General features: G+C 47.3%; 2 protein-coding genes and 1 long non-coding RNA gene across 8 annotated transcripts in view; 2 read left to right on the forward strand and 1 right to left on the reverse strand.

The window, feature by feature from the left end:
- Positions 1-16,069, forward strand: part of PAQR5 (progestin and adipoQ receptor family member 5) — a 110,660-nt gene extending 94,591 nt beyond the window's left edge. For both annotated transcript variants that reach the window (NM_001133969.1, XM_054531227.1), the window contains 3 exon segments: positions 6,568-6,664; positions 9,073-9,214; positions 13,108-16,069. In NM_001133969.1, coding sequence (NP_001127441.1) covers positions 6,568-6,664; positions 9,073-9,214; positions 13,108-13,349 — 481 coding nt within the window. In that variant the 3' untranslated portion in view covers positions 13,350-16,069.
- On the reverse strand, positions 6,004-24,637 carry LOC129050149 (uncharacterized). The gene is made up of 2 exons (XR_008513667.2): positions 23,755-24,637; positions 6,004-6,845 (listed from the first exon to the last, which is right to left on the reverse strand). It is a non-coding gene; the product is annotated as an uncharacterized LOC129050149 (long non-coding RNA).
- KIF23 (kinesin family member 23) overlaps positions 23,792-24,684 on the forward strand; it is a 34,285-nt gene continuing 33,392 nt past the window's right edge. For 4 of the 5 annotated variants that reach the window (XM_024232586.3, XM_054531632.2, XM_024232587.3 and 1 more), the window contains exon 1: positions 23,949-24,079. In XM_024232586.3, the coding sequence (XP_024088354.1) occupies positions 24,069-24,079 (11 nt within the window). In that variant the 5' untranslated portion in view covers positions 23,949-24,068. Of the gene's footprint in view, positions 24,080-24,684 lie in introns of all 5 variants that reach the window. The other variant, XM_024232588.3, reaches the window with a different exon arrangement.

Genomic DNA, 24,684 nt, shown 5'->3' on the forward strand with positions numbered 1-24,684 from the left:
CAGAGAATGTTATTATGGGGATAACTACACCCGTTTATTCAGCTCTTTGTAGAAGCGAACTGCCCAAAATTTCCTTTTTCCCTAAAATACTCAGGGAATCTCCTGAATGGTTATGTTGGGGTGACAGCCCTGGCTGAATAGTGCCAAGGCCGGTACTTTTGGGCTGGAGGCCTTTCGTGCTGGTCAGGAAAGGTAGGCTGGCAGGTACATCTGAGTTCTCTGTCCTCCCGCAACGGCAACTCCAGGGAGCCAGTGGAGTCTCCCTGCCTCCACTTGTCCCCCTCTCCCCAGGAAAAAACAGGCAGGTGAGATATGCCCCATCTGGTAACTTCTCCAGAATGATTTTGTCTCCAACTTCCTTTGGGTGACACTTGGGATGTGTGGGGCCGGCAAGTTTCACAAGGGAGGGCAGACAAGTTTCACAAACAGGACAAACCAGTTTTTTTGTTTCTATTTTTTATTTTTAAATGGAAGGATAGATTCTGAAACAGCATTGGGAATACTTGTTCCAATTCGCCTTCCATTCACCTGTGCTAAGGTGGGTTGGAAGTGTGGAGCTGCCTTCCATGGGAGTGAAAGTCTCTTTCTAGGAGTCCCTGCCATAGATGAAGGGAGGTATAACAGACATAGATCAGTAATAACCCTGCGGAAACAAGTCCAGCAGAGATGAAGCAAGCCCCGGAGACCTGGGTGCATGGGCTTGTGGACTGGCCATGGTCCAGGAACCTGGACACTCTTGGACCTGGTCCTTGCACCAGTCACCGCCCCATCTGGTTGTCTCTCCTAGGGCTGTGTGGCTCTGGTGTTTGAAATTTAGGATTAGACGGGGAAAGCACCATAGGTTGAGGGGGCAGAGGAGGAAGAGAAGGCTTCGTGAGTGTGGAAGAAAGTCTCCAGAGTGAGGCTGGATGCAGTGGCTCACACCTGTAATCCCAGCATTTTGGGAGCCCCAGGTGGGTGGATCACCTGAGGTCAGGAGTTCAAGACCAGCCTGGCCAACACGGTGAAAACCTGTCTCTACTAAAAATACGAAAGTTAGCTGGGTGTGGTGGTGGTTACCTGTAATCCCAGCTACTCAAGAGGCTGAGGCAGGAGAATTGCTTGAAACCAGGAGGCAGAGGTTGCAGTGAGCTGAGAGCATGCCACTGTACTCCAGCCTGGGCAATGGAGCAAAGAAAAAAAAGAAATTGTCTCCAGAGTGAATGATCCAAAATGGCTTCCCCATGAGCTCATAATTCAAATTCTTAGAACACTTGCTGGTTTTAATTTTTTTTTGTTTTGTTTTAAGTAAAGACAGGGTTTCGCCATGTTGGCCAGGCTGGTCTCGAGCTCCTGACCTCAAGTGATCCATTCTCCTCAGCCTCCCAAAGTGCTGGTATTACAGGTGTGAGCCACCCTGCCCAGCCTAGATTGCTTTCTTCTAGCCAGGAGTCTTCCCTGATGGTTCAGATATAACGGATGGGGCCTTTTGGATGTGGCATGCCTGGTGTCTTTGGAGGAACTTATCTGACAGGGCAGCTTTGCCAGACATCTCCTGGGTGCCTGAGTTTGGGGGCTTCTCCCTTTGCCAATGAAATGGATTATTTATTTATGGAGTACATCTGTGGCTATTCCATCCATCCACCCATCTACACACCCACCCACCCATCCAACATTCCTTAAATGCCTGCCATGCTCCAGGTACCACGTTAGGAGCTGGGGGTGCCAGAAGGATGCCCTTACCTTCAGAGAGCACCCAGTGCCATAGGAGAGACAGACTGCAGATGCCCCCAGAGGCCCATGAGGCCATGATTTCCTTTAGAGTGTAGCAGGAGGGAGTGTAATGTAAACAAATAATGATAAGGCAGAATGACACCTGCTGGTATACACAGGGTTCTGAGAAGTGGCATTAGGACTGGATATTGAAGGAGGTAGAACACTTTAGCTGAAGAGGAGGACATAGCAACCAGCCAGGACAAGGATGAGGACTATAGAGAGGGTGGGCCAGGGTCGGGAAGCAGCAAGGTGTGTTAGAGCTGCCAGAGTCTGCAAGAGTAGATGGAGGAGAGCAGCTACAGAGGGGCTTGGATGGTGGGCTGGGGGCCTGTGGGTCCTATGAGGACTGGCCCTTTGCTCATGAAGGATGAGAATCTCCTAGGGAAAAAAAAAAAATCCTACACACTCAGCTTCCATGCCCTGAGGGGTTTCCAGGCATATTAGTAGCAACTGAAGTGGGAGCTGAGGGGAGAGGGAGGTGAGGGGCTATGTTGGAAGCAAAAAGGAGGAAGGGGGCACATGCCAAACTCTTGCACCCAAAGGTAGAGTGGGCATTCCAGCTGTGGCCCTTCCAGTGCCCTTTGTACCTCGTCCTCACTCCATGTTCCCCGACCCATGGTTTTGCTGCTCTTACAAGGCCTGTCCTCCCCTCTCTTCATTCCCTGTCTCTGCCTTTGGTGTCTGGAGAGTGAGAAAGCTGACTCATGTGCAGAAGTGATGCTGGCCCTGAGTAATTTCAGAAGAAGTGGGTAGAGAGGAGGGTGTGGGCATCTGGAGGCCTGAATTTCAACCCTGCTCCCCCAGACTTGCTGTATGGCCTCAGGGCAATCACTGTCCACTCTGGGCCTCAGGGTCTACGTCTTCAATGAGGGCATCTGAGACAATACCCTCTGGGTCCTCTCTGGTTTGGGCATCCTGCAATGCCAATGCCTTAGTGTCTTCTCCAAGCTTCCTCTCCCAGTTGTCTTCCTCCCCCAGGCTCCACCCCTGCCTCTCCCTCCTGCTCCATCCGGCTGCAGTTGGGCAGGAGCGGGAGAGAACCACCTTCCCCTCCTGGGAGCACAGGGGGAGCCCAGGAACCTCAGTATTAGCTTGATAGTTATCTGATGCTTGCCCGAAAATCAGGGTTGAAATGGCATTCGTTCCATTACAAGGCAGACCATTAAGGCCAATCTCAACATAGAGAGCTTTGTCGTCCCCTGAGTGATTTTTGGTTCTTACTGTCATGGACTTTAGTTCAAATGAAAATGTTCCAGAAAACTACCTTTTCATTCTGTAGCATTTGAGAGGAGAAATGATAGAATGCGTGCCCTCTTCGTGGTTCTTGGAGTAAGGTGGGGGTGGCCGAGGCCCTGGCCTGCTCATGCCTGCACAGGAAAGGGCTGCCACTCCCTTCAGGAATGTCAGTTACACAGCAAGTACTGTATGTCACAAATCACTGTCCATCTCCATCCAATGCATCCAACCATTGATTGCTTTTTTTTTTTCAAAGAGCTGCTGAGTGAAAAACCCCCTGGTCAGAGCTGTGAGGGCGAGAGATTAATTTTCACCCATGAGCTCTGCTGTAAGGACAGCTTGGCAGTTGCTGAGGCAGTTCAGAGGGGTGGAGCTGACCTGGAAGGGGTTTGCGGTCAGCGCTGGAGGTAGAAGGCTCAGCAGACATGGTTCGCAGACAGAGGCTTGGCCAGAGGATAAAGTGCTGCTATAGCCAGGTACGGGCATGGGAAAATGTCTACATTCCTGCAGTTCTCCAAAATAAGACAACTCCTACACAATAAAACAACCATAACCACCGCCCCCATGTACACACACACGTGCACTCGTGCGTGCGCCTCTGCAATAGAATGATTTTTCCAAAGGCCCGCTAGTTTCAAGCCGTAGTTCCGGAATTCCAGTTGCCAATCCTTCCAGCTTTGTTGTCAGACTGTGTTGAATCGACCCTCTCTTAACGAAGGCTTCTCTCGTAACCCAGTGTGTCCTGCCAACCTCGTTCTGAGCAGAGACCTGACTTCCTGTATAGCAGCCCCTTAGCCCTCTGGTGCGGGACTGCCCTAAGCCCCAGCAGGCTGGGCTGTGGGGCCGCACGTGGGGCGCCTCTGAGGATGCTGCGGCTGTGGCTCTGCTCTGGCTGTGGCGACATCGCGTGGCCTGATGCGGAACTGCAACTTGGTAGAGGACGGCCCTTCTCCCGAGCTACTGGCCCTTCTGCCTTTTTCTCTCTGTTGCTGTCTCTCTTCTCTTCTGCTTTTTCTCCTTCTCTTTTCCCTCTAGACCCGGCTTTGCAGCTGGAGAGGCTGGTCCGTTTGCCCCTGGGGAAACACTTTATAAGGCCGAGCGAAATGTTGTCTCAAGTCACAGAAAATCCATGCTTTGGGGGATGGCCTTCGCCAGCCAGAGCCAGATTTCTTCGAGTGTAAGTGGCCACAGGGGCCCTTTAAGAGCGAGCCTCTCAACCCAGAGACGGCAGGCGGTGGCAGGGCACAGGGCAGGAGGGGGCGGCCTGCCGCAGCGGGGCAGGGTCTGCCGGAGGACTAAGAAGGCCGGTGAGGCAGGTACCTGGCTCTCGGGATAGCAGGAGTGTGTGCCCTCTGCTCCAGGGGCAGAGCGGGCAAGGAAGGGTGAAGGCTGGGCGGGGTCTGCGGCTGCGCAGCCTACTGCCTGAGGCAGAGGGGGTGACACTTGGGGGCCAGAAAGCCCAGGGTTTAAATCCTAGCTCTGCTTCTTATTGGCTCATCTGACTTCAGGCAAATCACCCAGAACCTGTTTGTTCCCTCCTGTTCCTATTTTCTGGACCAACATAGATACAAGGTGGGGATGGGGAGAGAATAGGAGCTCCACGATGCATGTGTTTTTAAGAGTTGCTGTTTAGTCTGTGCGTCTGTGCTATGCACGGTTCTAAACACCTCGCAAGCATCGTTTCATCAAATCCATACAACGAGGCTGTGACGAGGCACAGTCATTGTCCCTGTGTTACACATGAGGATCAGGAGGTATACAAAGGTTAGTGACCTGCCGAGGTCACGTGGTTGTGAAGGGCAGAGTCAGGATTTGAACCCAGTATGTCCCAATCAAGCTCTCCACATAAAATCACAGTGCTGCGCTGCCTCACCTCTCCTGGAGTTTGGTTCTTTTTCGGGGAGGATGATGCATCCTAGTTCCTTCTCCTTGAGCTTCTCACCTGGTACATGCCATGTGCCATGTATGACTTACACGCAGGGTCCGGAAAGAAGAAACACGAAAGTGGGCTGGAGTGAAGTTGGGGTTTGTCTTGGGAGGCTGTGGGGCTTCTCGGGGCACACAGTGGTGTCCCTTTCTCCTGAAACAGGAATCTCTGGGTGGGCCATTTGTGCTCGGTTGCCCTGAGGACTGAGTGGAGCACAATAGCCTGGAGAATGTCCGCATCCTCAGACCTGCTTCTGTGCTGGGTCCCCGGGATCCAGGCCTGACCAGATCTGGCGCCTGCCTGATGAGGGTTCCCTAACTGCCCGATGTGGAAGTCCCTGCATACTCCATGTTGAGGGATACAGGCAGCAGCCGGGTTTATGGTCAGGTGGCTTTACTGGCTCATACAAGAGATGAACAGCCTGGCCAGGTGAAATCAGTTTGGGCTCAGAGGAAACAGCAGATGGCATTTGAAGAAGGAACAGCCTTGTGGACTGGGACCAAGGTTCTTGGGAGCAGAGGTGGGAGCCACAGCGGGACACAGACCCCATCCCTCCAGTGTGATAGGGGGCAGAACTGTCAGCAAAGGCTGAAAGGGCCCAAATGCATGCATTGCCTTTGCAGACTGCATCAGAACAGCCATCCCAAGAGCCTCAGCATGTGGCTGTGCATCCACTGTGCTGGGTTCCTTACCCTGCAGCCCTGTGGGCCCCAAGGGAGGACACAGCCCTCCACAGTACACCTCAGCATTGATGTGGGGACTGTACCTGTCCCTACTACCTGGCCTTGGTGGCCCAGCCAGGGCCCATGAGCACTTCCTTACCCAGGCCTCAGTTCAGGGTTGTGATTTTGTGCAGAGACCCTCCTTGCCCCTCCCCATGTCCTCCCAGTGTGCAGCCTGCTCTCTGTGCTACCCAGTTCCCCATACCCTGAGCTGCTGCCCCAGGCTGGGCCCAAGTCAGCTGAGGCCCTGTCATGTTCTGTCTGGGGGGACCTGCCTCTCTTCTCAACAATCAGCATCACTTGTTTTAATGTTGCTGTCAGCTGTCTTTGGATTGGAGGTTGGGTGAGGGTGGCAATGAAGGAGACAAGGAAAGACTTCACGTTTATTTAGTTTTCCCAAGCCAAGTATCCCTGTGTGTGGTATAAATATTCCAGAAAGCTCTCCAAGGATCAAACACCTACTCGAACCCAGGTCTCCTGCATGATAATACCTGGGCTCCAACTAGATGGGTGCATCTCAGCCTTTGCAGAGTGTGCCCCTCAAGAGTCTGTGGCAGTGGATCCCCCAATTCCCCCGACCTGTTCCCTGTCCCTGTAGCAACTAGAGTTTTAAAAGATTCTTTGGCAGTTACATAACTTGGCCCTCGAAGGGTTTCTGCCCAGCGCCTCCTTTCTGGCTTAGTCTGGACACCACTGCTTCTCATGGCCAGGTCTCTGGAGATCTTTTCGCATCTGAAGTTTTGTCACTTCCATTGGGGTGGGGAGGAATGGGCGAGGGTGGTGGAGAAGCTGCTGGCCACAGGAGCTTGCACAAAAATGCTTGTCCTCTGTTGATGACCAGGCCCTCGGTGTGCACGCACGTGCGTGTGCAATTTGCTGAGACTCTTTTCATTCCATTTCCTCCCCCACTTTCCTTCCCTGATTTAGGTTTCTTGAAATCCAGAAGCCCAGACTCTGTAAGGTGATTCGTGTCCTCGCCTTTGCTTATCCGTACACCTGGGACTCCCTCCCCATCTTCTACAGGGTAAGGACTGGCTGCATCTCCTGTCTGCCTGTTGGCAACACCAGGAAGTCAGTGGTTTTCCTGAGCTTCTGGGGGTCACAGCACTGCAATGGGAACCGTAGAACAAAACAGGAGTCGAGACCCAGGTGAAGGGGGCCAGCCCCTCCACACCTGTGGGTATTTCTCGTCAGGTAGGACGAGACTGAGAAAAGAAATAAGAAGATTTTTCTTAGTACAGATCAAAATGGAGTTTCTTATGTCTTCCTTTTTCTACATAGACACAGTAACAGTCTGGTCTATCTTTCTTTCCCCCACACCCAGGTGCTGCCTTGGTGGCACTTGAGGAGTAGTTAGGAGATGGCATAAGCACAGAGGCCCTGACTGACAATATGACTGGGGGCTTGGGAACGTCATAGAGCCAGGCAGAGCAGGCAGCCTGGGGCTGAGTGGAGTGAGCAGGAGAGTGAGCTCTGCAGGCAGGTCTCCAATACTTGCTGTCAGTCCCTGGGCCAGTTCTCTATGCCTCGATTTCCCTCATCTGTAAGCTGGGACTGATAACACCTCATGGGCTGTGGGGAGGACTACACGGGGAACATGTCAAGTGCTGACTGGTAGCAAGAGTTTGGGAATGCACTGTTCCATCATCGAGTAGTATACTGTTCGTATTGAAGAAAAAGGCATGAATGAGGGTCTTAAAGGAGCGATGGGAAAGAGATGGAGAGCATAAAGGAAGAGGGTGTAGGTGGGACAAGTAGGACAAGAAGGGGAAAGTCCATGCACTTTCAAACCATATGGGCTTGAGTTCAAATTCTGGTCCCACTGCTCACTGGCTCAGGCAGGACACACAACTCTCTGAGCCTCAGATTAGTTTCCTCATCTGTACATGAGGGTACTAGTCCTCCTTTGTAGGGGGAAAACAATGGATCTGATAGGCTCTGCGGTGCCTGTCCAGTACCCGGTGAGTGAAGTTCCCTCCTAGAGGCAGTGTCCTGTGGGCTTGAAGAATAAAGCCCAGATGGCAGGGCTGAGGGACAAGCGGAGGGGCTGAGCTTCACCCAGCAGCTGGGGCATTGAGCATGTTCTCTGCGCTCTGCTTCTGTGGGTCTGGGGGAGTGCCAAAGACGGGGCTGCAGCCCGTTCCCCTCACTCCTTCCTCGAGGGCGCAGACCACACACAGGAAACCAAGAGCAGACAGAGCAATTCTGTCCCATGTACCTCCAAATCAGGCAGTGCAAGTCCTGTGTTGTGACAAGCATCGTGTGTTTCTGGCATGTGACCGAGTCAGAGGAGGGCAGAGGGAAGGGGAGGTCCAGTTCTAAGTGGTGATGTTGATGCTGGAATCAGCCTGCCTGGATTCAGATCCTGACTTCACTTCTCACTAAGTGATGTGCAAGTCACTCTCTGGCCTACTGTCCTCATCTGCAAAATGGGGAAAATAGAGTCTGCTTTATGATAATTGTGGCTCAGGTGAAATGATGCACGTAAGAGGCCTGGCCTGCTGCCCTTGGTAAGTGGTGGCTACTGTGACTGTTTATAACAATAATACAAAAACTATACTTAGCTCTGAAACAGTATAGTAGCCATCATTGATACTTTTGGATGACTCAGAAGGCCTTCCATGGATTTCTAGGCCTTAAAGCCTTAATTAGGAGCACCAGTTCAGTGGATGTGCTGATAAAAAGTGAGTTCCAGTATGAATTCACTACACAGTCGACCCTTAAACATGGGTTTGAACTTATACATGGATTTTCTTCCACCTCTGCCACTCATGAGACAGCAAGACCAACACCTTTTCTTCTTCCTCCTCCTCAGGATTTCCTCAATAACACTTGCTTTTCTCTAGCTTACTTTATTGTAAGAATACAATATATAATACCTATACAAAATATGTGTTAATTGGCAGTTTGTTACAGGTAAGGCTTCCAGTCAACAGGAGGCTATTAGTAATTAAGTTCGGGGGAGTCAAAAGTTGTACATGGACGTTTGACTGCAGGGGGTCAATGCCCCTAGCCTGCATGTTAAGAGTCAACTGTACTTACATTTTACCCCCAGAAAGAATACCAATTATCTAATAGGATTTTTGTCTTTCTTTTCCTTTCCCATTGATTTCTTCTTTCCTTTTTCTCCCCGATTCAGTTAAGTAAATAACCCAAAAGACTCTCATGAGTATTTGGGGGATTGAAATACAATAGTCTCGAGTCTCAATCGACCACACTCAGGACAGAAGCTCCGCTCACATGGTGCCTGAGTTTCCTCTACCAGGTCACAGACCTGAGGAGGTGAGGGCCTTGGCCTCTGGAGTTTGTGTGTGTGTGCTAACATGTGTGGGTGTCAGAGCCCCCAAAGTCCCAGCTGCAGGTGCTGAGAAGGAAGAGGGCCTGCCTCAGGCCTGTCCTCTCAAGACCTGATGTTTCTTTAAACACCTGCAGCTATTCCTGTTCCCAGGGGAGAGTGCACAAAATGAAGCCACCTCGTACCACCAGAAGCACATGATCATGACCCTCCTGGCCTCTTTCTTGTACTCTGCACATCTGCCGGAACGCCTAGCCCCTGGATGCTTTGACTACATCGGTGAGTGGGCAACAGCCCTGCTGCTCTGCTCATTGCCCTCCTGACTGGGGAGGGTCCTGTCCCCGACTCCAGTGCACGTAGCTGCAAAGGGCAGGGAAGGGCGGGGAGAGAGGCCAAGGTGAGTAACATTGCGAGTTGACAGAGGCCAGGATGCCTGCAGCAGGTGCATTGTTAGGTAGTATGGGCAGGATGGAGGGCAGGTGGGCCCAGGATCCTAAAGCCTTCTGATGGGGTATGGAGTCAGTGTGTCTTATTGTCATCCGGAACATGGAATCCCATGATTAAATGAACACTGGGGCTGGGCGTGGTGGCTCACGCATGTAATCCCAGCACGTTGGGAGGCCAAGGTGGGCAGATTACTTGAGCCTGTGCTCAAGACAATCCTCAGCAACATAGGGAAACTCCGTTTCTACAAAAAATACAAAAATTAGCTGGGCATGGTGGCATGCACCTGTGGTCCCAGCTACTCGGGAGGCGTTGGTTTGAGCCTGGAAGGTTAAGGCTACAGTGAGCCATGATCGTGCACTGCACTCTAGCCTGGATGAGAGAGATCCTATGTGAAGAGAAAAAAAAGGTACATTGGGGGCAGCTGAGGAGAGGAAGAGGAAAGACAGGATGAAGATTGCTCTGAGGGTACCAGACAACAGGGGGCTGTGCAGAAAAGGGAAAAGAGGAAAGCATCTTTCTTTGTCTTGACCACGGCGGACAGGAGGGGGCCAGGGGTTCAGGGTAGAGCAGTGATTTCTCGAGGGGTGGTCATCAGCCAGCAGCATCAGCATTATCTGAGAACATGCAGATTCTCAGGCCCCACCACAGACCTCCTGAACCAGAAACTCCAGGAGTAAAACCCAATACTCACACAGAGGCCGAGTCATCCCCCAGATGAACCTGAGCTCACTTAAGTTTGAGGTGATGTGGTGGAGAGAAGGTGTCAGAGTCACGGGGGTTTCCACCTGCTGGCAGAGTTCTTTCCCCGCTCTGTCTAGGGAAGGAGGAGCGGGTCCCTGCAGAATGTGCCTCCTCCGCTCTGGCTCTGGGACTGGCTAGGAGGAGGCACCCTTGCATCATTTCTGGTGAGGCTGACAAGACTTTGGGGTGAGAGTTCCTTAGGTGAGTACATGGGAATCAAAGGGCCAGTCATTGTCCCCACCAGGGCAGGAAGCTTGCTTCTCTCCAAGCCCATTTTGTTCCTGATTTTCCATCTCCTCTCACTAACAGATGTGGCCAGATGCAGTTTGTTTGATCTGATTAAAAGTTTATCTCCTTTTCTTCTTTTGTTGTGTCAGAAGGGGTCGTAACTAGTAAAACGCTTAGAGAACAGATTTCCAAAAAGGAGGAAAAGGAGAGGCCAGGGAATCGCAGTCACTGGCATCCTGACTGCCATGTCCACCTCCCCAGCCCCACTTGATGAAGTAGAGGTGGCTGTGTAGCAAGTTTTGGGGTTGCAGGAAAAATGGCCCTGGGCCTTCCTTTGCTACCACTCAGGTTTCTTAATAACATTTTATTCACCTCTGTCCCATCCTCTTGGGCCTAGGGGTACAGAGCTGAAAAACACCCCTCTGGGGGACATTTCCTAGACAATAGTTCATGACAGATCATTAACAAGATTTGGAACATTCTCAGTCCTTAACTAACAGAGTCTGCTGGAGGTGGCCATGAGCCCCAGGTTTCCTGAGAAGTGCTGGCTTGGCATGGTTTGGCCACAGGAAGCTCCTCCTTATTCCTGTTAGGCAGGATTGTTGAAATCACTCTTCTTGCTGCAGCCACATTTCAGATACATCCAATGCTGATGGCTCTTTCTGTCTTTTCTCTCATGCCCCAGTGGAGACAGGTTTGAGCCTCAGCTGGAGAAGGTGGCTAGTTACCGCTCTGCTTTGCCCTGTGTCCTGAGAGCGCAGCTCACTGCTGGAGATGAAACCACTTTGCTGCATCACATACACATTTGGAAATCATACACAGCCCATTAGTATAGCTTGAGTAAGGCAGGCGTGGCAGCTCCAGGCACACCTTCTTCCTGGAGACAGATACTGGGGGCCTCACAGCTCCCTGCTGTAGGAAACTTGTCAGACATCCACTTGAGATTCCTCGACCCTTCTACATTCTTATTCCTAACTCTGCTCCTGCTCAATAGCAGAGGTGGCCAGGCCGGTTCATTCCTAGGACACATTTATTGAATATTTCTTCTGAGATAGGTCCTGGGGGTGAAACACTGAATTTTTTATTTTTCTAGAGATGGGATCTCACTGTGTTGCCCAGGCTGGTCTCAAAACTCCTGGGTTCAAGCAGTCCTCCTGCCTTGGCCTTCCAAAGTGCTGGGATTACAGGTGTAAGCCACCATGCCCAGCCTTTTTATTTTATTTTTTTTAAACTAAAAGAGAATCCTTATTTAACTCTTACATTGCATTAGTTTGCTAGGGCTGCCATAACAAAGTATCACAGACTGTTGGGGCCTAAACAACTGAAATTTATTTTCTCACAATTCTGGAGGCTGGAAATCTGAGATCAAAGTGTTGGCAAAGTAGGCTTCCCCGGAGGCCTCTCTCTTTGGCTTGTCGATGGCCGTTCTTTCCATCTGTCTTACATGATCTTTTTCTTTGTATACATGCATGTCTGTGTCCTAATCTCCTTTTCTTTTCTTTTTTTTTTTTTTGAGATGGAGCCTTGCTCTGTCGCCTAGGCTGGAGTGCAGTGGCATGATCTCGGCTCGCTGCAAGCTCTGCCTCCCGGGTTCACGCCATTCTTCTGCCTCAGCCTCCAGAGTAGCTGGGATTACAGGCACGTGTCACCATGCCCGGCTAATTTTTGTATTTTTAGTAGAGATGGGGTTTCATCATGTTAGCCAAAATGGTCTCAGTCTCCTGACCTCGTGATCCGCCCGCCTCGGCCTCCCAAAGTGCTGGGATTACAGGCATGAACCACCACGCCTGGCCTAACCTTTCCTTATAAGGACACCAGTCATAGTGGACTAGGCCCATCTTAGAGACTTCATTTTTTACTTATTTCTCTAAAGATCCTATCTGCAAATATGGTCTCATTCTGGGGGTTAAGACTTCAGCACATGTATTTTTCAGGGACATCATTCAGCCCATAACACATGCGGTCTCCTCCTTACTCCTGGGGTCTGAGGGTTGTCCCCTAAAGCTGCCCCTGACCCCAGGCATTGGATTTGTTTTCTCACCAACCACCAACCACCCAGCATGTCCCTGTCCCTGTCACTCCCACTACCCTCTACTGGGCTCCCAGCCTCTGTGAAGGGCACCATGTGAGCTGGGTCCAGCATGGCATTGGGGAGGAAGAGTCCTGGTCATATCTGTGACTAAATGGCAATAGGGAGAGGTCCACTTGGTTAGTGGCCAACAGAAAATTCAGCCAGCTTCTCCCTCAGCACTGAAGTGAGACGCTGAGCTGATCAGTGCTGGCTCTCAAGAGATGACCTTCGGTGCCTAATTTTTTCATCCGAAAAATGAGACTGGTGGATAAGTTGTATTAAAAAAGAATTTGGATTTGGTTTTCTCTGATGGGCCTTTTATTTTTCCCATATTGCTTCTTAAAAATAAATTTATTAAGGTATATTTCACATATTCAATAATTCTCTGTCAAGTATACAATTTAATGATATTTTCAGTAAATTCACCATACATCAGTTTTAGAACATTTTCATCCCCTCCATCAGACCCATGCACTGTTAATTCCTATTGTCACCCCCTGCTTGAGGCAGCCACTAATCTACTCTCTGTCTTTATGGATTTGCATATTCTGGAGATTTCATATAATATGCAGTCTCCTGTCTGGTTTCTTTCACTTAGCATCATTTTTAGCATGCATGCCATAGCATGTATCAGTACTCATTCCTTTTCATTGCTGATCTTGATGGCCTTTTGTGTTTGCCATAGGTCACAGTCACCAGCTGTTTCACGTGTGTGTGATCCTGGCCACGCACATGCAGATGGAAGCCATACTTCTGGACAAGACTCTGAGGAAGGAATGGCTCCTAGCCACCTCCAAGCCCTTCTCTTTCTCTCAGATAGCTGGAGCCATACTTCTGTGCATCATCTTCAGCCTCAGCAACATAATTTATTTCTCAGCTGCTCTGTATCGGATTCCCAAGCCAGAATTACATAAAAAAGAAACATGACTCAGACCATAAGCTTTTCATGCCAGATGTCAACATTAAGCTGCAACACCCTAACCACCATAAGCCAGAGGTGGTTACAGCTTATCATGGCCTAAAATATTCATAATGGTTGGTGTCTTTTGAATGAATTCATGTCAAAAATGTATTCAGTTGGGGAAATTTCTCTAAATGTACACTGATTCTGTGTGTGTGATTTTAAAAGGAGAACATGGTTCAAGCAAGTCCTTGTTAAGGCAAACTATTGATATTTCATTAATTTTAAATTTACTTAAAATGTGGTTTTTAATTCTATTTAAACATTTGGATTAAGCATATTACCCTGGAGCTTTGTATTATTCTTTAAAAATGAATCTTGCTTCATTTGATGAATTTCATGTCACAAAGCTTCTCTCAAGAGCTCTCATAGTGGCCTGTCAACTACTTTCGGAGAATGAGCCAGGTCAGTCACTGGGAGGACCTATGAAAGGAAGTTGGTCACTGAGTGCCTTGGGGACTGGCAAAACATTCCAGAATGAAGAGAGCTATCTGCGGAGAGACCTTCTTCCCTTCTCCACCTAGTGAAGGGAGAACAGAAAGGGAGTCCTCTCTTCCCACAAGTCCATTCTGCCTTCAAAGTGCAAGTTCTCATGTCATTATGGATTTGGAATTTGTCAGTTTTTTTCTTAAAAGTCCACAGCAGGGTGTCATGTGTTCTGTTATGTTCTGTTTTCTGGTTGCCAGTTTGATCTGCAAAGTATTTTTCAGTGCAGGTAAAATGTGTTAAACCATAAGAGTTGACTGAGTTAATCCCAATTGGTTGTGCTCATATGCCACCTTTTAAACCAACGGAAATTGCTATATTTGGGGATGTCATACATTTGATATTGCTTCAGCATTTCAAATATGTTGCAAAATTTAGTATCCATATGCATAAGAAGTTAATTACCTTGCCAGTGGGGTGGTCACATATAGGGTTCTCAAGCTTTACTGTGAATCAGAAACATCCAGTAAGCTTGTGACAAATGCAGACTCCTAGGGAAAACCAGGGGGTTCTGCTTCACTAGGCTAAATGTAGGTTTTGTAGAGGAGATCTGCACTGGAGCAAGTCTCCCAGATGATTCTAATACAGGAGGGCCAGAGGCCAAACTTGAAGAACTGCTGGTGTTACATGTTCCAAAAGGCATTGGACTTATCAGCTTTGTTTCGCCTGATCTCAAGTTTTAGCAACTCACCAACTAAGGCGTAACCCCCATTTTATGTTCCAGAGTTTTCTACTCTGAATAGTTCTAAAACACTGAGCATTTTCTCATTTGTTGCATTACTGATTCAAGTTCAGTATTTCATGGTGTTTTCAGGGAACACAGAAATGCGGATGCAAAACAACTTTTGACAGAGGCCCATCAAACCCTGATCTGCACTTGGTAATGACTTAGGGGGGCTTCCTCACAATGCAGGATCCTCTTTGCTGACTCAGGAATACTCCATATTTTAGACTACTGCCTCTACCATTAACTAGCCCAGACATTTGAATGGCCTTGTAAACAGCTCACTGTCTAATCCTCCAAGGACAAGTAACAATTTATATTGGATGAGAGTGGTCAAGAAATATGATTTCATTAGTTTTATTATCTGTTTACTTCCTCTGGGGAAGGCAGACTGATAAAATTATATGGGCTGGTAAATTTTTGGTACATTAATTGCAAGCTGCATGACAAAATTTGTTTTTTTGGCAACAATCTGACATTATTAGTGGAATTCCACACCAACAGGGCCTGTGGGCTTCCATTTCATCTTACTGCAACTTTAATTTTATGGCAAAAAAAAGGTACAAAGTTTAAATACCCCTTTCTAGTAATGCCAAAGACATACAGTGTTTTACATTCTCTCCTTTATAGGTAACAAAATAATGTTTAGCTCAGTAAGTACTGAAATAATGAGTGATCAATCTGAAGGATTTTTAGATTAATCTTTGCTTATGTTGCTTTTTCACATGCTTAATGATGAAAATGAAATGTTAAATCAACAAAATAAGATCCAGTGTTTCATAACATTTTTATAAGTTTGGTAAACTTTAGTCCCATTATATACTTTTGGGGACAGTGTTATAAATCAGAATTTTATGACAGTTTGCAGCACACTGATTTGAAAGCTTCCTATGCAAAATGAGAAAGAGTTCAAATATATTAATTATCATTAAGTATTAAATAATAGGCATTAGATGTCTAATGTGAGTATAACTTCATCCAAGCCGTCTCAGAAAGTCTAAAAGGTTGGCAGGGGGTCAGCTGAAGACCTCACTGCAGTGGGTCTCAATTTTTAAAAAGTGTCTCACTACACTTAAGACATGTGACACATTCCCATTGGTAACGATTGCTCACCATGGCATTGTCTCAAAAAAGACTATGGTGGTGAGGGTGGCACATTCCTAATGGGATGTACCTCTCTCCACTCCCCTTGCTTGAGAAGCACTACTCAAAAATTTACCGGACCTTACAACTGTGATAAAACTTGAATGTGTATGAATAAGGCCATTCAGTTAACTTTACCTCCCTTTACCCATTGAAGGGGTTCCTTTTCCATTGCTCAGTTTTTAGAAAATAATTCTCATCTTTTTTCTAAAGAAATGAATTTGTGGCTGGTCTGAAGGTAGTGAGTTAGCTCAGTTGATTGTTCACAGTCAGTTATAGATCAAGCTATTTGTTCTACTCTTCCCCTCTTCTCACTACTGCACTTGACTAGTCTTAAAACAAAGAAAGAACGAATGAATGAATGAATCTGTGGCTGGATGCAGTGGCTCGTGCCTGTAATCCCAGCACTTTGGGAGGCTGAAGTGGGAGGACTGCTTGGGCCCAAGAATTCAGGACCAGCCTGGGCAACAGAGCCAGACACTGTCTCTATAAAAAAAAGTTAAAACTAGCTGGTTGTGGTGGTGCACATCTGTAGTCCCAGCTACTGTGGAGGGTGATGTGGGAGGATTACTTGAACCCAGGAGTTGGATGCTGCAGTAAGCTACGATTGCGCCATTGCACTCCAGACTGGGCAACAGGGCAAGACCCTGCCTCAAAAAAAAAAAAAAAAAAGAATTTGTAATTCTTGGTAGGATGTTATGGGAAATTTAGAGGCCTTCTGAGTATAAAGCGGTTTAAATATAAATATTTGGTCTGCTGAAGTCTTTCTGGAAGTGTTGTTCCCCCTCCTGCCCCACCCAGTAGAAACTTGCTCATATGAGAGGTTCTGAGGAAGGTGGGGTGGAGTAGAATGGCATTGTTAGATATGTTCAAGAAACCCTTCATTTGACACTATTTTGTACCTTATGGTACCCTTTAAAATTTTTTAATTAAAAAAAATATTTTTTGAGACAGGGTCTTGTTCTGTTGCCCAGGCTGGAGTGTAGTGTTGCAATCTTGGCTCACTGCAACCTCTGCCTGACAGGCTTCAGTGATCTTTCCACCTCAGCCTCCTGAGTAGCTGGGACTACAGGTGCATGCCACCAAGCCTGGCTAATTTTTTATAGAGATAGGGTTTTGCCATGCTGCCCAGGCTGGCTTAGAATTCCTGAACTCAAGTGATTTGTCTGCCTCAGCCTCCCAAAGTGCTGGGATTACAGGCATGAGCCACACTGCACCCAGTCCATGATACCCTTTTTATATGAAACACCTATTAACACAGTACAACAACACTTCAAAACATATTATTTGAATGTCAGCCTCTGATTTTCTAGTCAACAATCCATTAAGGCAAAGACCTGTTTCCAAACTCAGATGTTCTCCAACTTACACTAATGTCTGGTTTTCTTGAACTATGTGAGAGAAAAAAATAAACAGAATTTATTTATTATCATAAAGTCATCCTGTTTGCCACTTAATTTGGTTATGTTTTATCTACCACACGGCAAATGTGTTAATTCACCATGAGAAACAGATCCCTGTACACATGTATATCAGTAAATCATTCAATGAATAGTTAGTGTTTAGGATGTATAGAATGGCCGCTGTCCTAGGAACTGGGGATACACAAGTGAAAAAAACCTACAATGTCCCTCCCTAATGAAGCTAGTGTTCTGGTTGGGCAGGCAGACAAGATATATAGATGAATCCAGATAATAAGTGCTGTAAAGAAACTAAGCCTAGTAGGGCATGTGAATTGATGGTCACTCTGATAAGGTGACATTTGAGGAAGACTTGATGGGCAAAAAGGAGCCAGCCTTGTCAGCTTGTCGGGGGAAGGCATTGCAGGTTGAGCTAAGTAGAGGGGTCCCAAGGCTGGCGGGTACTTGTTCTACTGGAAGGATGTTAACTCCAGAAGATATCTGGATGACTTGACTTTTGAAGAATTCTGAGATTTTCCTGATTTTTTTTTCCCTTGAGAAATTGCCTACAGGGCTTTCCTATGTCTCTTGGTACTTGTATGGAATGTGTCAACTCATAAGAAATTAACTTCAGACAGTTGCCACGCTCATTCTCTTCATGCTAAGCAACAGATTTCTGAAACAGGCTGATTTTTTTTGCCTCCTCCAGAACACGGAAGGAAAGGCCCTCAAAGATCATTTAATTCAGCCCTTTTAAAATTTGTTCGATGATGTATAATGCAGATTCTCAGGCCCAAACATACTGACACAGACTACCCACAGTGGGGGAGGGGATCCTGTAGTTTCAAATTTTTAGCTAAAGCTGTAGGTAATTTTTAATATAAGGGAGTTCAGAAGCACTGATATAGTCCAACCATTTTTAAACACAATTTCAGACTTAGAAAAATGTTGCAAAATAGTGCAAAGAATTCCCAGGTACTTTTCACCTTTTCTCCTTTCCTCCCTTTTCCAGCAGTGAGAAAGCTGACTCCCATCAGCCACAATACGTTTTATTTTATTATTTTTTTAAATTTTTTTTTGAGACAAAGTCTCACTCTGTTGCCCGGGTTGGAGAGCAGTGGCACGATGTTGGCTCACTGCAACCTCTGCCTCCCAAGTTCAAGCGATTCTGCCTCAGCCTCCTGAGTAGCTGGGATTACAGGCGCATGGCACAATGCCTGGCTAATTTTTGCATTTTTAGTAGAGACAGGGTTTCATCATGTTGGCCAGGCTGGTCTCGAATTCCTGACCTCAAGTGATAGACCTGCCTCAGCTTCCCGACATGCTGGGATTACAGGCATGAGCCACCTCACCCAGCCCATAATACATTTTATTTGCTCAATCCTAGAATGTACAGAATGTTGTTTCAGAATTACCAACTAATGTCTGTGCCTACTAATTATAATTCAAAACATTTCAAGTTTTTTTTTTTTGTCTTGACCCTGAGGGCAAGCTTGATTCTAAATAGTCACAGTTACCTGGGTTATTTCCCCCTTTCTGTGTATGTTATTTATTTGAAATATAGTTCAAGTCATTTGTTTCTTTTTGTGTAAATTTTACAGTCCCCCAACTCCCCAACACACACACACACACACACACACACACACAGGCTGATTTTATTAATTTGTGTTTCGTGTATGTAAACATTAACATCTAACCATTCATGTTACAAATGGCCTGGCGAGAGAGGTTCATGGCCTGGGAACCTGACAATGTTTCTAAGGCCACTGAGTGACCAGCAGGGCCTGGGAGGGAACAGTGTGCGGAGCATGTCCAAGCTCCCAAGGCAGTGCTGTCTCCATTTTACCGCCTCCCCTCAAACACTCTGGGCTTCAGCAGTTTCTGGTCATTGGTGTTTACTGGGTTCCCACAGCTGGACTTGCTTATCTGGGTGTTTGGATTAATATATGGTTTCGAATTTGTGTAGTGTCAGCCCCTCTTCAATGATTTGGATAAGACTCGCCTGGTCCAATTTAATAGTTTCTAATAAAGTTAAACTTACCGTAAGACCCACAATCCCACCCAAGAGAAATAAAAACACACCTACATAAAGACTTTTACACAAATAATTATACCAGTTTCATAATCTCCAGAAAGTAGAAACAACCTAAATGTCCAACTGGTGAATGAATAAATTGTCCTGCATTCATACAGTGGAATAGACTCAGCAACAAAAAGGGAACAAATTACTGGTACATGCAACACATTGATGAATATCAAAGCATTATGCTGAGTGAAAGAAAAGACATTCTGGAAAAGGCAAAAGTATAGGGAAGAAAATCAGAAAAGTAGTTGCCAAGGCCTGGGAGTAGGCGCAGCACAGAGAATTTTCCACTGTGATGGAAATATACATTTGATTGTGGTTACAGCACACTATATATTTGTCAAATACACAGAACAATACAACAAAAAAGGGTCCCTTTTACTGTATGTAAATTATACCTAAAATACTTGACTTTAGAGAGAAAAAAGCTCCTCAGTTCTCCCCACCCTCCTAGGCGCACTCCTGATCTGGATCTCTAATTCTATGGTAAAATGCAAATCTTTTAATGGCTATAGGTAGCCCTTTGCTATTTTTGAATAGAGAAATGATGTAATTATTTGGTAGTTTTAAGGAAATTAATAAGCCAGAGAACTTTAATACAGAAGTGAGGGAGGAAGAAGAAACTGGCCTGAAAAGAAGCTGGAGATGGTGCGATGTAACTGGGTCCTCAACTGGAGCGTTCTTTGAAGGGACGATTCATTCATCTCTTCAAGCCATGTATGGGGCACCTGCACTGCTAGGCACTGGGCATGCAACAATGCCATCTAGTGAGGCTGTGGGGATAAGCCAGTAGAGGAGACAGGAATGAACAGTGACTGCCAATTGGAATGTGAGTGCTGAAACAAGTCAACAGGTGCAGTGAGTGGGAAAGGGCAGTTTTGGGGGTGTGGGGGCTGTACCACGGGGCCCAGTATCCACAGCAGGGTAGCTGGCAGATCTGCGGAGAACTGAAGGCAAGGCATTGTCAGAGGAAATGAGGGAGGAGAGCGTGACAGCACAGAGAATGGTGTGTGGTCCCAGTGTGTTCAGGGCACTGCAGTTCAACATGACTGGAGGGGACAGGGCACAGTAATGGGTGATGAGCCCCAGAGGAAGCGCCTCAGGGCCCTGTGGTGGGTCTCCAACAATGGGGAACCACTGCAGAGTTTCATATAGGTGTGTGACATAATCAGATCCGTGATTTAGAGGTGAGCAAAATGGAAACTGAATTGGAAAGTGGCAGCAGAGAGGCCTGTAAGGAGACTGCTGTCTTTATCAGACAAAGAGAAGATGGTGGCCGAGGAGACAGAGAAAAGTGGAGCGGTTTGGAGGTTTGGCTACTTAGTAGGTAGAACTGTTGAGATTTAGTGATTGAATATTGAGACAGAAGAGAGAAAATCCAACAATGGTGCCTCAGACTCTGGCTTGGTGGATGCCATCCACTGAGAGGGAGCAAGTTTGGGAGAAGAGATTAGAATGTGTTAAATGTGAGATGCTTGTGGGATATCGAAGTGGAGAATCCAGAAGACAGTTGGATATATGGTTCTGGAGCTCAGAAGAGCAAACATGAATGGGATGTGAAGCCATATGAGTACTTGAGAGTGCCTAGGGAAAAGGCACACCTAGTGACCAGCTCTAAACCCTGAGCCCCAACATTTAAGGGAGAAAAAAAGATCTCACAAAGGAGACTGAGAAAGAAGGGCTAGACAGCTAGGAGAAAAAATAAAGGCATGGGAAGAAAGGAATGGGCAACATTTTTTAGTGTTGCTAAGAAGTCAAGTTAAGACAAAGGTCAAATAGATTTAGCATCAAGGAAGTGGTAATTTTGGTGACAAGAGTTCCAATGGAGGATCTGAGGTAGAAGCTAAACTGAAGAGCAACTAGGACATAAGTAGTCAGCAACCAAGCCCAATTCCTAAATGATAAAAATTCCAAACTCTAGGCCAGGTGCGGTGGCTCACACTTCTAATCCTAGCACTTTGGGAGGCCGAGGCAGGTGGATCACTTGAGGTCATAAGTTCAAGACCAGCCTGGCCAGCATGGTGAAACACCATCTCTATTAAAAACACAAAAAAATTAGCCGGGCATGGTGGCACACGCCTGTAGTCCCAGCTACTCGGGAGGCCGAGGCAGGAGAATTGCTTGAACCCTGGAGGCGGAAGCTGCAGTGAGCCAAGATTGCGCCACTGCACTCCAGCCTGGGTGACAGACTCCATCTCAAAAAACAAAACAAAACAAACAAACAAATAAACAAAATACCAAACTCTAGCTTGACAACAAAGTCCTAATGATTCAAAGACTTCAACATAGGAAGCAAAGCAATAAAAGCACTAGGAAACAAAAAATGGGAAATAAAATAAAAAACTCAGAATGGATGTATTTTTCCAGTATGACACAAAACAGAAGCCATAAAAAAAAAGACGGATTAATCTGTCTATCTGAAATTTTTTCTAAGCTGTCACAAAACATATACAAATAAAAATAACCAAAATGTGAAAAAGAAAAGTATTTAAACTCGTATTTTGGATGAGGACCAATTTTTTTTAATATAAGAACTTTCACAAATCATTAAGAAAAATGAACAACCACTAGAACAAAGAAGCAAAGAATATGAACACAGTTGATAGAGAAGGAATCAAAAGGGCTCTAAAATATATGAATAGACAACATCATTTATCTGAAAATAAATGAAAAATTTAACTACATGTTTTTTCTCACCAATTGATATCAGATATCAATAGATTGGTATCTACTGAAAAGTTTGATAACATTTTGAGAATTGTGGAGAAATAGGCACTCTCATACAGGCTGGTGGGAGTGTACATTTGGACAGCTTTTATGGAGAATGATTTGCAATATCTGTGAAATGTTACACATGTGTATACTCTTTGACTCAGCAATTCTGTTTCTAGAAATGTGTCCTACATATTTACCTGCGTTGTATAAATTTCCACGTTCATTCACTATAGCTGTATCTGTAATAGCAAAAGTTGGAACCATCCTAATGTGCAATGTAGGGGTGGAAAAGGTGGGATACTTTTCTTTACCCATCTTAAGGGTCACAGCTGACACTACCATAACAAAAAACAGGTTAGCAAGATAAATGGATAACTAATTTATTGAATCACAGTTTTATGTGATGTAAGTGCCTTCAGAAATGAAGACCCAAAGACCCAGGGAAAGCTGTCCATTTTTATGCTTAGGTGAGATGAAGAATGGACAGCTGTGTAGAAATGTGATTGGACAAAAGGAGTATGATCTAATAGTAACAGACTGAAGGAGGAATCCAGCAAGTCCTGTCTGTTCAGATTCTTCTTGGCCTCTCTGACAGCTTTCCTTCTTCCTGAGTGTAGGGCAAGACCCTTTTGGAACGAGGGTCTTAGGACAAGGTACATCAAAGAATGTCTTTATGGCCAACTCTTACACAAAAAGGTGGGGGAAGGCTAGATTAATATTTCTAGGATTTTCTGGAATAATGTTTCTGGCTTGCTTGGGAGAAAAGGGGTTCTAGTTTCCATGACCCGCCTTGGGGAACAGAAATTCTGGTTTCTATTATTTGCTTTAGGAGACACAGAGGGGTGGGAGACAAGACGGCAGGAGAAAGTCAGAGACAGACTTTGCTTTTAAGGCTTCTCTGAGGCACTTTCAATCTTCTTTAGTTCAAAGCACTCAGTGTGCCAAAGAGCCATACTTTGGGGTGCCGTTTCCTGAGCACCAACAATATTGGCCAAGGATATTGTGACTATCCGTACCAGTGCTGTGGTCCTTTAGGAAGTTGAGAAGGGGCTAGAGTTCCATGAGACCCCAGGTGTAGATGTGTATTTGGTAGTCATCAGCTTAGGGTCAAAGACGGAAGTGATACAGAATCAGTTCATCTAAGGCCAGAGTAGGTTCTAAAGGTTGCCCCTTAAGGGTAAGGACCAAATTTTATTCATCTCCGTAAGGCCAGGATCAAACACAATCAAGATTTGATAAAATAGGCCGGGTGCGGTGGCTCACGCCTGTAATCCCAGCACTTTGGGAGGCCAAGGTAGGCAGATCACCTTAAGTCAGGAGTTCTAGACCACCCTGGCCAATATGGTGAAACCTCATCTCTACTAAAAATACAAAAATTAGCTGGGCGTGGTGGTGCGCGCCTGTAATCCCAGCTACTCGGGAGGCTGAGGCAAGAGAATTGCTTGAACCTAGGAGGCGGAGGTTGCAGTGAGCTGAAGACTGCAGTCCAGCCTGGGCGACAGTGCAACTCCACCTCAAAAAATAAAAAAGGAAAAAAAAAAAGATTTGATAAAATAATGTACATATAGGACAGAGCTGGAGGGAAACCCAGGAAAGGTGAATCAGAGAGAGAAAAGAAGCCAAGATAATGTGGTGACTTGGGAGCCAGAGAGAGGGAGCCTGAGACTCGGAGCAGGGCACAGCACAGGAATACAACACTTTTCACCAGATTCCGACCTCTGAATCAACCCTAGAAAGGCCCTTCCATTGAACTTCTTGTGATGGAGGAAAAGAAACCCTCAGTTTCATCATCGCAAGGCGGAAGAGTTTAAATACCATACCTCAAGATCTCCCTCCAGCCCCGACACACGACTCCGTGGCCCTTTCAGCGTCGGTCGCCTAGGAGACAAGCGCCACTTCCGGCAGCTCAGTCACTTCCGCGGAGGTCCGGCTTCTCCCTGCGGACGGGCGCTGATTGGCCCGTTTGAAATGCGCCAGGCGGGAGCTCACCTGGGCTCTTAGCGTCGCCGCCAGCTTCGCAGAGCACCGCGCCTTAGCCGCGGAGTCCCCGTTCCTGCTGCCGGTCCTAACGTCCCGCAGTCTTCGCCAGCCAGCCGTCCCGCGCGCGCGTTTGAGCGGCGTGGAGCCTGCTGCCATGAAGTCAGCGTGAGTACGAGGCCGCCGAGCAGGGAGGGAGGGCGGACGGGGGCCGAGGCCGCGGGGCTGGGGGCAGGCGTCTCCACTCAGGCCGCGGCCGTATGCTGGCAGCGCGGACAGCACCCCGCCCGGTGCTGCTGCGGCCGCGACCCCAAAGTGGGAACCTCCACGTGTGGGTGCTCCGCGGGAGCCTGGGCGCGGAGACCCCTGCCGCGTCACCCCCAGCCGCCCCGCCTGGGCCTCCAGGGGTCAGGGAGGGTCGGCCCTAAGCCGGAGGTGTTTTATGCCGCACCCCGTTCCCGGTAGCGGGGCTGTCCTCCTCGGGGTCCCGGGACAGCCTTCCCCTTCTCAAGTTCCCTTTCTCCCTCGCTGGCTGCCGCCGCCTCCAGAGTGCAGTTGGCCGACTTAGTGCGGGTCGGAGGTGGTCTCGTGTGTGGAGCCGAGCGAGTGTGCTGGGCATTGGTTAGATGGGCTCCGTTTCTGGAGAACCCTGGCATCGGTGATCGCCGCGAGCTTTTTTTTTCAGCCGAGCACCCTGTCCTTGAGGCCGAGCCCATCCGCTTACACAGGCCAGTTACTTCTGCTGTATTTTGTGGCCGCAGAGAACCTCCGCC

This window comes from Pongo abelii, chromosome 16 (assembly GCF_028885655.2).
Source record: "Pongo abelii isolate AG06213 chromosome 16, NHGRI_mPonAbe1-v2.0_pri, whole genome shotgun sequence".
Taxonomy (NCBI): domain Eukaryota; kingdom Metazoa; phylum Chordata; class Mammalia; order Primates; family Hominidae; genus Pongo; species Pongo abelii.